This window comes from Phocoena sinus, chromosome 3 (genome assembly GCF_008692025.1).
Source record: "Phocoena sinus isolate mPhoSin1 chromosome 3, mPhoSin1.pri, whole genome shotgun sequence".
Taxonomy (NCBI): Eukaryota; Metazoa; Chordata; class Mammalia; order Artiodactyla; family Phocoenidae; genus Phocoena; species Phocoena sinus.
The window spans coordinates 125128531-125145111 of record NC_045765.1 but is presented as its reverse complement, the minus strand read 5'-3'; the positions used below and the strand labels follow the sequence as shown (position 1 = coordinate 125145111).

The following is a 16581-nucleotide window of genomic DNA, read 5'->3' as shown; positions in this document are numbered from 1 at the left end:
GGGATTTATCCCAGGGATGCAAGGATTCTTCAATATATGCAAATCAATGTGATACACCATATTAACAAATTGAAGAATAAAAACCATATGATCATCTCAATAGATGCAGAAAAAGCTTTTGACAAAATTCAACACCCTTTTATGATACAAACTCTCCAGAAAGTGGGCATAGAGGGAAACTACCTCAACATAATAAAGGCCATATATGACAAACCCACAGCAAACATCATTCTCAATGGTGAAAAACTGAAAGCATTTCCTCTAAGATCAGGAACAAGACAAGGATGTCCACTCTTGCCACTATTATTCAACATAGTTTTGGAAGGCCTAGCCACGGCAGAGAAGTAAATGAAATAAAAGGAATCCAAATTGGAAATGAAGAAGTAAAACTGTCACTGTTTGCAGATGACATGATACTATACATAGAAAAGTCCTAAAGATGCCACCAGAAAACTACTAGAGCTAATCAATGAATTTAGTAAAGTTGCATGATACAAAATTAATACACAGAAATCTCTTGCATTCCTATGTACTAACAACGAAAGATCAGAGAAAGAAATTAAGGAAACAATCCCATTTACCATAGCAACAAAAAGAATAAAATACCAAGGAATAAACCTTAACTAAGGGGGCAAAAGACCTGTATGCAGAAAACTATAAGATACTGATGAAAGAAATCAAAGACAACACAAACAGATGGGGAGATATACCATGTTTTTGGATTGGAAGAATCAATATATATTTTTAAAATTTATTTTATTTATTCATTTTTGGCTGCACCGGGTCTTTTTGCTGCACGTGGGCTTTCTCTGGTTGCGGTGCGCAGGCCTCCCACCGCCGTGGCCCCTCCTGCTGCAGAGCAGGGGCTCTAGGCACGCGGGCCCCAGCAGTCATGGCATGCAGCCTCAGTAGTTGTGGTGCGCGGGCACAGCAGTTGCGGCTTGCGAGCTCTAGAGTGCAGGCTCAGTAGTTGTGGCGCACGGGCCCAGCCGCCCCGTGGCATGTGGGATTCCCCCGGGACCAGGGATCGAACTCACGTCCCCCGCACCGGCAGGCGGACTCTCAACCACTGCACCACTGGGGAAGCTCCGGAAGAATCAATATTTTGAAAATGACTGTTCTATCCAAACAGTCTACAGATTCAAAGCAATACCTATCAAATTACCAACGGCATTTTTCACAGAACTAGAACAAAAAATTTTTACAATTTGTATGGAAACACAAAAGACCCCAATAGCCAAAGCAATCTTGAGAAAGAAAAATGGAGCTGGAGGAATCAGGCTCCCTGACTTCAGACTATACTACAAAGCTACAGTAATCAAGGCAGTATAGTACTGGCACAAAAACAGAAATATAGATCAATGGAACAGGATAGAAAGCCCAGAGATAAATCCACACGCCTGTGGTCACGTTATCTATGACAAAGGAGGCAAAAATACACAGTGGAGAAATGACAGTCTCTTCAATAAGTGGTGCTGGGAAAACTGTACAGCTACATGTAAAAGAATGAAATTAGAGCACTTCCTAACACCATACACAAAAAATAAACTGAAAATGGATTAAAGACCTAAATGTAAGGCCAGACACTGTAAAACTCTTAGATGAAAACATAGGCAGAACACTCTTCGACACAAATCACAGCAAGGTCTTTTTTGACCCACCTCCTAGAGTAATGAAAATAAAAACAAAAATAAACAAATAGGACCTAATGAAACTTAAAAGCTTTTGCACAGCAAAGGAAACCATAGACAAGACAAAAAGACAACCCTCAGAATGGGAGAAAATATTTGCAAACGAAGCAACGGGCAAAGGATTAATCTCCAAAATTTACAAGCAGCTCATGCAGCTCAATATCAAAAGAGCAAACAGCCCAATCCAAAAATGGGCAGAAGACCTATAAGTAGACATTTCTCCAAAGAAGACATACAGATGGCCAAGAGGCACATGAAAAGATGCTCAACATCACTAATTATTAGAGAAATCAAAACTACAATGAGGCATCACCTCACACCACTCAGAATGGCCATCATCAAAAAATCTATAAACAATAAGTGCTGGAGAGGGTGTGGAGAAAAGGGAACCCTCTTACACTGTTGGTGGGAATGTAAAGTGATGCAGCCACTATGGAAAACAGTATGGAGATTCCTTCAAATCCTAAAAATGGAACTACCATACGACCCAGCAATCCCACTACTGCGCATATACCCGGAGAAAACCATAATACAGAAAGACCCGTGCACCCTGGTATTCGTAGTAGCACTATTTACAATAGCCAGGACATGGAAGCAACCTAAATGCCCATTGACAGATGAATGGATAAAGAAGATGTGGTACATATATACAAAGGAATATTACTCAGCCATTAAAAGGAATGAAATTGGGTCATTTGTAGAGACATGGATGGACCTAGCGAGTGTCATAAGAGTGAAGTAAGTCAGAAAGAGAAAAACAAATATCATATATTAACGCATATATGTGGAATTTTAAAAAATGGTATAGATGACCTTATTTGCCAAGCAGAAATAGAGACACAGACCTAGAGAACAAATGTTGTATGGATACCAAGGGGGAAAGGGGGAGGTTGGGAGGAATTGGGAGATTGGGATTGACAGATATACACTATTGGTACTATGTATAAAATAGACAACTGATGGGAACATACTCTGTAGCAGAGGGAACTCTACTTAATGCACTGTCGTATCCTAAATGGGAGGGTAATCCAAAAGGGAGGGGATATATGTATATGTATGACTGATTCCTTTTGCTGTGCAGTAGAAGCCAACACAACATTGTGGAAGCAACTATACTCAAAAATAAGTAAATAAATAAAAATTAAAAAAAAAAAAAGTAATGGGCACTCACAGTTTGTTAAACAAAAAGTAACAGTGTCCTTTATTATGCAGTAAAGGCCATTTATGAGTAACTCATAGCTAAAATCATACTCAGTGGTGAAAAGCTGAAAGCCTTTGTTCCAAATTCAGGAACAAGACAAGGATGCCCACTCTCACCACTTCTATTTGACACAGTATTGGAAGACCTAGCCACAGCAATCAGACAAGAAAACCAAATAAAAGGCATCCAGATTGAAAGGGAAGAAGTAAAACTGTCATTATTTGCAGAGAAAGCCCTAAAGTCTTCACCCAAAAACTGGTAAATGAATTCAGTAAAGTTGCAGGATGCAAGGTTAATACACAGAAATATGTTCCATTTCTATACACAATGAAATATCAGAAAAAGAATGTAGAAAAAAGTCCTGTTAAAAATTGCATCAAAAAGAGTAAAATACTTAGGAATAAACCTAACCAAGTAGGTGAAAGACCTATACTCTGAAAACAATAAAACACTGATGAAGAAAATTGAAGATGATACAAAGAAATGGAAAGATATCCCATGCTGTTGAATTGGAAGAATTAATATTGTTAAAATGGCTATACCACCCAAAGCAATCTACAGATTTGATGGAATCTCTATCAAAATACCCATGACATTTTCCACAAAACTAGGACAAAAAATCCTAAAATTCATATGGAACCACAGAAGACCCAGAATTGCCAAAGCAATCTTGAGAGAAAAGAACAAAGCTGGAGCTATCGCCCTCCCACACTTCAAACTATACTACAAAGCTACAGTAATCAAAACAGCATGGTACTGGTACAGAAACCAGACACATAGGTCAGTGGAACAGAATAGAGAGCCCAGAAATAAATTCACACACCTATGGTCAATTAATCTACAACAAAGGGGGCAAGAATATACAATGGAGAAAAGACAGTCTCTTCAACATGTGGTTCTGGGAAAGCTGGACAGCCACATGTGAAACAGAGATTAGAACATTTCCTCCCACTGTAAACAAAAATAAATTCAAAATGGATTAAAGACTTAAATGTAAGACCTTGAAACCATAAAACTTCTAGAAGAGAATATAGGAAGAACACTCCTTGACATAAATCATGGCAATATTTTTTTGGATCTGTCTTCTAAGGCAAAAGAAATAAAAGCAAAAGTAAACAGCTAGGACCTAATTAAACTTCGAAGATGTTGCACAGCAAAGGAAACCATTGACAAAACGATAAGACAGCCTACAGAATTGGAGAAAATATTTGCAAATGACATGACCAACAAGGGATTAGTATCTAAAATATACAAACAGCTCATGCAACTCAATATCAAAAAAAAAATAACCCAATCAAAAAATGGGCAAAGACCTGAATAGACATTTTTTTCAAAGAAGACATACAGATGGCTAATAGACACATGAAAAGATGGTCAACATCACTAATTATTAGAGAAATGCAAATTAAAACAACAATGAGATATCACCTCACTCCTGTCAGAGTGACAGTCATCAAAAAGTCTACAAATGACAAATGTTGGAGAGGATGTGGAGAAAAGGGGACCCTCATACACTGATGGTGGGAATGTAAATTGTTGCAACCACTGTGGAAAAGAGTATGGAGGTTCCTCCAAAAAAAAAAAAAACTAAAAATAGAAGTAACAGGACTTCCCTGGTGGTCCAGTGGCTAAGACTTCACACTCCCAATGCAGGGGGGCCCGGGTTCAATCCCTGGTCAGGGAACTAGATCCCACATGTATGCCACAACTAAGAGTCCACATGCCGCAACTAAAAAAGATCCTTCATGCCGGAGCTAAGACCCAGCACAGCCTAAATAAATAAATATTAAAAAAAAAATAGAATTAACATATGATCCACTCCTGAATATTTATGCAGTAAAAATGAAAACACTAATTCTAAAAGATACTTGCACCCCAGTGTTCATAGCAGCACTATTTATCTAGAATAGCCAAGATGTGGAAGCAACCCAAGTGTTCATCAACTGACATATAGTTAAAGAAGAAGTGGTATATAAATGCAGTGGAATACTACTTGGCCATATAAAAGAATGAAATTTTGCCACTTGTAGCAACATGGATGGACCTAGAGACTATTATGCTCAGTGAAATAAGTCAGACAGGGAAGGACAAATACTATATGATATCACTGATATGTGGAATCTAAAAAATAATAAAAACAAATGTATGTAGCAAAACAGAAACAGACTTACGGACACAGAAAACAAATTAGTGTTACCAGAGGGGTGAGAGAAGGAAGGGAGGGGTAAATTAGGGTATGAGATTAAGAGATATAAACTACTGTGTATAAAATAGATAAGCAACAGGGATATATTGTATATAGCACAGAAAATTTATAGCCATTATCTTGTAATAACCTTTGACGGAGTGTAATCTGTAAAAATACTGAACCACTATGCTGTACACCTAAAACTAATATAATACTGTAAATCAGCTATACTTTTTTTTTTTTTGCGGTACGCGGGCCTTTCACTGTTGTGGCCTCTCCCGTTGCGGAGCACAGGCTGCGGACGCGCAGGCTCAGCGGCCATGGCTCACGGGCCTAGCCGCTCCGCAGCATGTGGAATCTTCCCAGACCGGGGCACGAACCCGTGTCCCCTGCATCGGCAGGCAGACTCTCAACCACTGCGCCAACAGGGAAGCCAACTACACTTTTAAAAAAAAGTAACCGTATCATTTCTTATTCCATTTTGTTCTTGGTAAGAACTTGGAGATTTATTCTTGTACTCATACTTGTTCCAAATCTAGCAGTGAGTGACAGTTGGAGTTGTTTGATGGAGGCCTCATGTCACGTCTCTCTTCATTTTGTTTCTCTGTCGAGGGTCATAGTCCTTGTAATTGGGCTTGCATTAGCAACCAGTTTGTGCAGTTATCCTAGGGAGATAATTTTGTTATTACAGGCATTATCCTTTCTATTGTAGACCGTTCTGGTGTTGACAGTTGGTGAAACAAAGGTATGACTTACTACTGGTGGTCAATGTAATTAGCAAATCTATCTATAGGACAGAATTAAAGTTGCTTTAAATGTGCTATCTCAAACTACGGTAGTGTGAAACTTAAAAGTAAAAAAAAAGAAAAAGAAGACTGCATGTTGAAAAGATGTATGGAAGTATAGAAGTATCTGAAGATAAAAAGACAAGAACTCACTGGCTCCCACCAGCTCTCCTGCCTTAGTCTCCAGTAGCTCCCTTATTCCCTGGCAACCATGGCTGACAGTGTGGTTTAGAGTCTTCAGAGGCAAGTTTTCTTTGTGCACACGTGTATGCAATTTTTAAAAAACAATTTTAAAAACTTATTTTTTGCAGTTTCTTTTTTCTTTTAATATATCATGAATATCTTCTCTTGTTAGTACAAATAGGTCTTGTACTGTGTTAAGTGTTGCATGTAGTATTACATACTCTGGATATATTTAATCATTAACATACTGAAGGATTTTGAAGTTGTTTTCATTTTTTTCTTACTATGTGCAGTGCTGCCGTGACCATTCTTTGTGTATGTGTGGATTTGTGCAAATGCTTTTGAGGAATAGATTCTTAGTAGTAGAAATGCCAAAACAGTTAGCATCGGCATTTTGGGTTTTGTAATTGCTGCCAAATTTCCCTCCAAAAATTACCAGTTTTTCCCTTAAGTTTTAATTAGAACTTGATGTTTCCATAATATGATTTTTATTTTGTTCTAAAAAATTGTTGAAATATACAATCATGTACACATGATCATCTTCACATGAAAAAACATTTTAGCAAATGAGAAGTAACCTTAGGACTTTTGTTTCCTAATTGGGAGGAGTCACATCTCTGACGCGTCATGTATTTGATAGGGTAATGCAGAGACAGCCAAGTTACTTTTAGCCCAATACCCTTTATCCTTTCTCTTTTCACCTCCAAATCTTGCCTTCCCTAACACCCTATAGCCATCTCTGACACTACCCCAACTCTCATAATTTTCAAAGAATTGTTACCAGCTGTGATCAGTTTCCTTGCCATCCCTGTCTCCTTTAACTGATCCTAAATCTCCATGTTGGCTAGATGAGCTTATTATTCCCATCTCCCTCCCTGTAGGTTTCTCTTACCTCCCACTGTAAGAGTATTCAGAGTGTTTAAGAGCTTAGAAGTTAGACAGCCTACATTAGAATTCTGGTCCCTTTGCTTTCCAGCTCTTTGAGTGGAGGCAAGGAACCGAATCTCTTCAGGGCTTTGTTTTCTTATTTGTAAAACGTGGTTAGGAAAAGAGTGCCTATTTCATAAGGTTAGGAGGGTTAAAAAGGAGTAAATCTGAGTTGCTGTTATCTCCATCATTGTGATGTGGCAGTTGACGTGAGTCTTCAAGACAGTTGAGGAAAATATTTGTGAACTTTTTTTTAAAAACATCTTTAAAAATAACCTGAGCAGGGGCTTCCCTGGTGGCGCAGTGGTTGAGAGTCCGCCTGCTGATGCAGGGGACACGGGTTCATGCCCCGGTCCGGGAAGATCCCACATGCCGCGGAGCGGCTGGGCCCATGAGCCATGGCCGCTGAGCCTGCGTGTCCGGAGCCTGTGCTCCTCAACGGAAGAGGCCACAACAGTGAGAGGCCCACGTACCGCCAAAAAAAAAAAAAAAAAATTCTGAGCAAACCATTCTTGAACCTTGCAAACATAGTAGATCTCTTTTAATAAATCTGAAGAGTCAGGTTATGTAAAAATGAGACTTACTGAGAACTGTGCATTTAATTATTTATGTTTGTGTACAGGTAATTGCTAATACATTTGTTAGCTAAGTTATGGAAAATGACTTACCTCTTAAGCATAGAGTACTCTGAATTTTTTAAATGAGCATTGATGAATGTACAAATATTTTATTGCTTTTTATCCATATAAAATACATGATTATTTCTGTACATGAATAAGCATATCATTGAACTTCTGAAGTAAATTAAATGATAATAAGAGATGAGTAATAAAGTCAGGTGAGAGGAAAAGAATAGAGGAAGGGCTATAAACCCTGACAGGCCTATTTGAGTTCCCTGAGATATATCCTGATTACCGTACTACTTATTTATTTCCTTGGAATTTAGCTAAAGGGAAGGTGGCTTGTTGAGGGAGCAGAGCCTGGTGCATGCCAGGGCTCCCTGTCATTAGCCTGCAGGCTAAGGAAAACAGGTTGTCCTCTGACAGCTCCTGGAGAGGACACCACACTGCACCATGGCAGTAGAATTACGTGGACTGACCATTGAGAATAGGTGATAAAGGATCTGGCTCCTTCAGCCACCACAAAATTGTATATTGAAATGAAGGCATTAGTCACTAACTCGAAATGGGGATTTCAGTAAGAATAAAATTTAAAGCTTTTCTCAAGTGTGTGTTTATTCAATGCACATTATTTTTCAGTGGTCTAGTTCTTGTCCTCTCTAAAGAAAGATTTTTTTCTGAGCCTGAATCTCTAAAGTTTGCTGCCTTGCCTTTCCTCTCTTGGTGCCAATGGTTGATATCAGGATTTTGCCTTCAGCTTATAAGACAGGTGTACTGGTGTCTTTGTAAGCCACAGACTTATTGTTTCCTATCTTTAACAGCAGGCACTAAAACTGTAGGAGATGGCATTCTTCTATAGGTCCTGCAAAAGAGGCTGAATTAATCACCTCTGCACTGTAGACATCTGCTGCCTGCATTCTGCCTCTGTAGACTGAATTTGACAATTTAATTTTAACAAAAAAGAACACTGCTACATAAATATAAAACGCTTAAAGCATTATTTGGACAACAGTGTTACTAAAGCATGAAGATGTAAACTAAAGCCTTTCGCTTCTTGTTTGAATTTGTTTTCCAGCAGTTTAAGAAAAAAGAAAGCTTTAAGTTCCCCGTTAGAACCCAAAGCTGTGGATAATTCCACATACCAAACATAGTATAAGCCAGTTGTGAACATGTCTTAATATCTCAGTTTAAAATTTGCAGAATGATTTGGTGTTGCCCAGTGCTTAGAAGTGACTGTTTTTGTGACAAGAGACAGATATCTCAGTCAATATGTCCTAAATTTACTTCAGTCAGTACGCTGGAGAGGCGTCTGTCTGATGACTTAGAACCCTGAATACTTTTCAAAACTAAGATCCAAAATGTGCCACCATGTTTAAGATTCTCTCCAAATATAGACTAGTGTTTCCCAGCCACACTCCCCACCCCCATTGCCCCTGCCTTTTTATCTGTGGCAAAGATTCTGATTCAGTAGGTCTGAAGCGGTGCCTAAACATCTATTTTTCACGGTGTGCCTCAGGAGTTTTGATATACTCCTAATTTTGGGAACCGCTGGGGTAAGAGTTTTTGATATTGGGGTAAATCAAAACTAAATCTGAACCAAATCAAGTAGCAGGCAGGGAAAGCCAAAGACTTGGACAGTAGTCCTTCTTGTCTCTGAACTCTCCTTTGCTCTTCTCCTATGGCATTATGTAAGCAAGGTAGGAGGGTGAATCAGATCCACACACCCTAGCTGGGAGTGAGAGACGAACTGTTTCACTTTTTTCAACAGATAATTTCACTTTCCCTGAAGGCTTGAAACTTTGAAGAGTTAAGCCTCAGTAATAAAATGCTCACAAAGATTAATTATACACTTGTAAAAGTTATAGCATTTATAATTATAAATATAAATAAGGGTTAAAAAATATGATAGGTTTTAAAACACTTTAATGGATCATTTAATTTACATACACAGGTTCTGGTTCCCGCCCAACTGGGGGAATATCTAATAGCAAATGTATAAATACATGAATTATGATTCTCTTTGCATACCTTCCTCAAAGCTAAATGCTGAGAGGTTTGTCTTTGATTATAGACAGCTGTTAACAAGTAGAAATAAATTTTGCAAATCTACATTTTATACAGGGCTTGGGCAATACTTTAATGCATGTAATCAAGACATGTTAGCGTTTAAGTGTTTAAACTTTGGAATTAAAGTTTAATAAATAGGACTCCCCTGGTGGCGCAGTGGTTGGGAATCTGCCTGCCAGTGCAGGGGACATGGATTTGATCCCTGGTCCGGGAGGATCCCACATGCCACAGAGCAACTGGGCCCGTGCGCCACAGCTGCTGAGCCTGTGCGAGCCACAATTACTGAAGCCCGTGCGCCTGGAGCCTGTGCTCCGCAACGAGAGAGGCCGCTGCAGTGGGAGGCCCGCACACCACAGCGAGGAGTAGCTCCCGCTCGCCTCAACTAGAGAAAGCCCGCACACAGCAACGAAGACCCAACACAGCCAAAAATAAATTAAAAAAAAAAATGTTTAATAAATAAATTTGCTCTTTTGCTGGGGGGGGGGGGTTGTTGTTGTGGACATTAATTTCCTGGTCTATAATGTACAGTGTACATGTCTTTATTCCTAAAATGTTGAGTTGTGTTTAGAGTAAATTTATGTTTTATTTTTCAACTGATTACTTAATTTTTTATTCCTACATTATAGAAGTTTAAGGTTGAGGAAGTGGAGGCCTGTCTTTGTGCAGTTGTGTGTCTGTGTCTGTGAGTCTGTGTCTGTCTTTCTCTAGAATCAAAGGGATGAGCTAGATTAGGGGTTACAGATGTAACCCCAGTAGTTAGTTAACTCTTCACGACGTTGTGTGTCCTTAAATTTTCCTGTAAAAGAGAAACACGCTAACAGATCTCAGTATCCTTCCTTAAATTTATCTTTGATTTACGGTTGACAACTGCTGCCTTGATACCTTCAGGGTTAAACTTGAGCTCCAAGGTTCTGGGATATATTCTTCAGCAGGGGAGAGAAATGGGAGACCGGATTTGGCATTGTGGCTGTGGACAAGTCATAACCACTCTGAACCTGTTTCTCCTTCTGTAGAAAGGGGATCATAGCTATACTCACCTCCAGGGGACATTGTGAGAAGAAAATGAGATAATGCATGTGGGGATACTTTAGCAGTGGTTCCTTTCTGTTAGGGTTCCTTTTCTTGTTAGGGGTGGAATGTATTTATGCCTTTCTCTCTCCCTCTTTTCCCCCGTTCCTCCCAGTACTTGATTGCCTGATAATGGCAAACACCGGCTAGGTGTTAGGAGGCAGTGGTGAACAGGGCAGATACAATCCTTGCTCTCTGGTAGCTTAAATAACTCCCTACTTGCCTACTCCCTACTTGGAACAGCTTTCTCTGCCTTCTGGAAGAGCCAGTCTCTCCTGCTCTTCCTAATAGGCTACTCGTTCCCGTTGTTATCCTTCCTCATTCTCTTGCCCAGCCTTTAAGTATTGGCCTTCCTTAGGGTTCCATCTTAGACGCTCTCTTTACCCTGTATTGCGTCCCATAGTATATCCAGCTCCCTACTTGAAATCCTGTCCCCTCTTCTTGACCATCTATCTCAGAGGTACTTGAAATTCACCATGTCTAAAACTGAACTCATGGACTTTCCTGGCGGTGCAGTGGTTAAGACTGCACATTTCCACTGTAGGGGGTGTGGGTTCAATCCCTGTTCAGGGAACTAATATCCTGCATTCTGCGCCGTGTGGCCAAAAATTTTTTAATAATAATAAAAATAAAATTGAGCTTATGATCTAAACACTGCCCCTCCCTCCCCCAAAACTGATCCTGCTCTGGTGGTCTGTGTGTCAGTGAGTTGTCCAGTATTTCGTCCAGTTGTTTAATCCAGAAAACCATGTCTCTCTCAGCCCCCTGATCGCCCATATCTCATGTATCTACTTCTTCACCAAGTCCTTTTGCCTTTATATCCTAAATTTCTGTCAGGTTCTCCATTTCTGTTCTCACTGATGTTCTGTTCTCACTGAAGAGTATTCCATTCTTCCACTTCGGATAACCTTGTCGTGAATTCCCATTCATTACTTTTAGGGAGAAAAACTAAGCTCCTCACTTGTCGGGGCTCTCTGGCCTGGCAAGAGTTGTCCCTTCTCTTCTCCAGAGTTGCCTTGTATTGCTCTTCTTCCTTATCATCTACTTTTGAGTTGCATGGACATGGACTATCTTTTGTTTCATCCACGTACCATGTTCCTTTATGCCCGAGACCTCTGCCTAAGCTCTTAGTCTCACGTGCAGACCCAGTGCTTCCTTTTCCTGCCTTAATTTATCTTCTAATCTACTTAAGGCAGATCTCAGCTCAAATTCCATTTCCTCAAGGTATGCTTATTCTGCCAATTCAAGGCTGGGTCAGAGCTCTCTGATACGATCTCCTGGCACTTTGTCCTCTTCTATAAACAATTAGTTCATTTATTATTATATATTTGTATGTGTGATTATTACATTTGTTATTTATTTCACATACTTAAAACAGTGTTTCTCATATAGTGGATTGCAACCCATTATACATTATGAAATCAGTTTTAAAAATTATGACAAGCCTTTTAAAAAAAATGAAATAGTATAGAAAATATCAGACCACTTACAATAAGGGTATTTTTTCATCATACCTTTGCTTCAGATTAATAAATAGGTGTGATCATATAAATGTGCAGATACACAGGTGTATTGAGTATGATATAAATTACATTTCTTATTGTGGGTCTTAGTCAAAAAAGTTTGAAAGCCACTGAACTAGATGGTAAATTCTGTGAGGAGAGGAATTCTCTTTTGTACCCCAGTCCATCCCCAAGTCTAGCAGAGGGCACTCACTCAGTAAATATGTCGGCTGAATGAATGAAAGCACACTTTTTCAGGGAGGTTCACAGACCCATTGTCTTCCTCCTAGGGATTAATGGACCCTGGTTCTAAGCACATGTTAGTGATTATTTCCTCGGCCAGTTGAGTCTGCATTAGATCATTAAAAGAAAAGAAGTGTAGAACCACACCTACACAGGTATTTTTTTAAGGGTTGATAAGGCAATGAAACACTATAGAGAAGAGATTTTAGATTTAGTTTTTGTATTACTTATGAATCTTAGGCCTTAAATACCATTTTATTTTATTTTATTAATAAATAATGAAACAATTTTCACCTGCCTAAATATCTGGGTAATTCTTGAGTTTCTGAGGTAGTCTACACACAGGGCTTGTTACATAGCTGTTCTCTTTTATGCGTACTTCAGCAATAAAATATTTACGCAGTTTTGGCAAGGTGATACTACAACCTGGTTTAGTACAACAGCTGCACTGCCTGTTCCCATGTGGCTTGATTTCCCTTTTTAATCTTTGGTTTTCTGCAACTAAAGACTTACGTCAGCATGTAGTTTATACAGCAGCAGATAATGGTGAAAGCTTCTTGAATTAACATTGTAAAGAGAAATACGCTGCTGAGTTTCCTTTGTTTCATATTTTTCTGATGTCTCTGAAAAGCATTTTAGTAACGTGTCCTACACAGTAGAGCTTTTATAAACATCACATATTTACAATGAGACATTCTTGTGAATTTTTTTTTTCTTTAGGGAACCTGTAAACTCATCTCCAAAGGTATAGTCTCTGATCTTAAAAAAGGGAAACATCTCAGCTCTAAAGTCATCGCCGTTTGGCTTAGCACAAATCAGCAAAGTTCTGGCAATAAAAGAATAATTTTTACATTTACTTTCGGTCATACATTTGTATGTATATTGAAATTGAGATTGGATTAAAAAGTGTTTAGGCAAAAAATACAGAATCTTATTTCTTTTCAAGTTTATTTTCAGAGCCCTTTTAGCCCAGAGTTTTTCCTAGCATATGTGTTATTTTTTTCTTTCTATTTCTAGGTGCTCCTGATCCAACAGCAGGTGCTAGTATAGATGATGAAAACTGCTGGCACTTAGATGAAGAGCAGGTTCAAGAACAGGTTAAACTGTTCCTTTCCCAGGGCGGGTACCACGGATCAGGGAAGCAGCTTAATTTGCTCTTTGCAAAGGTATGACTTTTTATTTTTAAAGAAATATTCTAAATATATATACATTTATAGAAAGTATATATGATCATGTTTACAATAGGATAAAGGCTTCTTTTTAAATTCTTATTTATTTTTTTAAGAACTGGGAATTCCCTGGCGTTCCAGTGGTTAGAACTTGGTGCTTTCATTGCCAGGGCCCAGGTTCAATCCTTGGTTGGGGAACTAAGATCCCGCAAGCCATGTGGCATGGCCGGGATGGGGTGGGGGGAAGAATAGACTAAGTTATTATCAACCATTAGAGACTTCTGTGTCGTAATGCAAGCATTAATTTACTTAGGTGTCTTTAGACAAGATATGGGCCATTTTTGTCTTTCTCAGCTCTTATTAATAAAATGGTGGCAATTTATACAATTTTGAAAAACTGTTCAGTACTAAAAATAAAATAGCTTAATGTTATTTGAAATGCCATCTTTTCAAGTTTTTTCTTCTTCTAGTTAATTTTCCCAAGTAGAGCATACCTTTGAATATAGTCCTTAAGATGTGCTTTATATAATTAGTTTAATGTCGATATCTTTAAATTAGTTTCAAGAGCATAAACTTTGGAGTCATACAAACCTGGGTTTAAATCTCAGTTCTAAATCTTATTGAGTGTATGTACCTTGGCAAGTTATTTAAGTCAGTTTCCTCATCTATAAAATTAGCTAATAGTAGCATATCCATTCAAGTTGTTGTGATTATGGTGTTAAATGATAATGGTGTCTAACAGTAGTTGGCCCTTGGTAAATGTTAATTTTCATCACCAAAATTTGATAGCCTAAGAAACAAAGTTATCTTCGTTATAAGTTCATTGTGAACAGAAGCTGTGTCTTGCTTTACACAGAACTCTTAGTACCATAAACACATGTCTAAATACTGGATAAAATGCTTTTTAAATAATGTTAAAGCAATGTCTTTTCATTGGGGGTACAGCCATCTTTATAGATAACGTATTCAAATTGGTTTTAAGGGAACAGATAACTGTGTTCATTGATATTTCTGTTAAACAACTTCTCTAATATTTATAATACTTAAAAGCTTTTGTAGTTCAGAAGAATTAGAGTAAACTCTGTTACCGCTTATAGCCAAAAATTAGTGTATTCTGATTAATGAAAACCCTTTAAATGAAGATTTATCCCGGACCTTCCCTGGTGGTTCAGTGGTTAAAACTCCATGCTCCCAGCGCAGGGGGCATGGGCTCAATCCCTGGTCAGGGAACTAAAATCCAGCATGCGCGTGGTGCAGCCTTAAAAAAAAAAAAAGATTTATTCCATATACCATACTTAGATTGCCAATTTTTCAAGAATTTAGATTACAGTAAAAATACATTTAACTCTAAAATTATTTCACATGATTTAATCATTCTTTGGTAATTCATAGGCACTTCAGACTCTTGTAATACTTCACAGTCAACAGTCTGAAAATTAATTACCATTAGGCTGTAATTAATGTATATGTATTTGAGTGTTGGTTAATAGTTCTGGTTTGTATGCTTAATAGTAAAGCATTTATTTTCATTGCTATTGCTAACTGAGTAGTAGGGTAGAAATTTATTAGGAAAATAAATACTAAATTAAATCCATGATATATAGAGGTAATATTAAAGTTTTGGTATATTTAGACACACAGGAAGTATTTCATAGATTCTCTTATCAGCAGAGAGTACACTGTGGCCTAGTGGAAGCAATGTGAAAGAGGTGTTAGACTGGCCTGCAGTTGCTATTTTTATCCTTCTATATGATGTACACACTGTATATGCCATATGAAGTAAGAGCAATATCTAATTTTGGAAATGGCATAACTTCCAGAGTTAAGGCAGATCCGGGTTCTGATTCCAGTTGTTCCTCTTGTCCTTTGGACAAGTTACTTAACTTCTGAGGGATGGCTTTATAATTTGTAAAATGGGGATTATAATCTGGCCTACTTTATATGGTTGTTGTGAAGATTAAAAGGTAAGTATGAATGTAAAACTCTTCAGCAAGATGTCCGATAAATGGCAACTCCATTTCTTTCTCCTTTTTAGTACTTCTTAAGATTACTCAAAAAACCCTTCTGGAAGCATACCCTTGTGATTCAGTGCAGAAGTACATTTGAGTTCTCTACAAGGCTCAAATTCTGAAGCCTGGTTTGGGGGGAGGGTTCCATTACTTGTCAGGGTACAGGACTGAGGCAGAACCTATTGATCTAGAGGTTTAGGCTGCTTTATTGAAGATCTGCTGTTTCCTCCTTCATGTGGCTTTCACATAGAAAGAATTTTGAATAAAAGGACTCCCCTCTCCTTATCTACTACTTATGACCTTGCTCCACTAATTTTCTACACAGAGAACTGATGTTCAGCTGGGATTCCTATTCATTGAACACATAGCGGTATACACTTTAAGACTGGATGGATTCATTTAGGATTTCCTGTAGAGCAACTTAGCCTTGTGTTTCTTTTCTTGTTTTCTTGTTTATTTGGGAAATGTAACAGAAGAATAATGGACAGAGCTCGAGGTTCCAGCAGAGAAGCCAAGTTAACTTACTAGGTCAGTGGTTATGATTCTGCTTCAAGGATTGCTCATTTGGAGCAAGAGAGTTCTGAACCTACAGCCCTTTACATTTCCTCTTACCATTGCAAAAACAGTCCCATCTGAGTGAATAGAAGTATGCTGTTGCTCTTTACATGGAAATCCTCGGTGAGAAAGAATCTAGTGAAATTACTAATTTACCTCAAAAACTGAAGCACTCGTAGGACTTGTACTTGAATGTACTAAAAACCACTGAAAGAGGTTTAAATTGTACAGTTTAAATTGGTGAATTGTATGTACGTGAATTATGTCTCAATAAAGCTTTTTTAAAAAAATGGAAGGACAGATGCTATTATTATAAACACTATCAGATCAATTTAGAAGATCTCTAAAGAGTTCTCAGTACAGTGCTTTAGAC

The 16581-nt window shown here is 38.2% G+C and overlaps 1 protein-coding gene across 1 annotated transcript in view; it reads left to right on the top strand.

Moving 5' to 3' along the window:
* The window catches only part of ZSWIM6 (zinc finger SWIM-type containing 6), a 207303-nt gene that overhangs the window by 135511 nt on the left and 55211 nt on the right, over nucleotides 1–16581 (top strand). The window contains exon 3 of the mRNA XM_032625295.1: nucleotides 13493–13641. Within this exon, the coding sequence (XP_032481186.1) occupies nucleotides 13493–13641 (149 nt within the window). The remainder of the gene's footprint in view (nucleotides 1–13492; nucleotides 13642–16581) is intronic.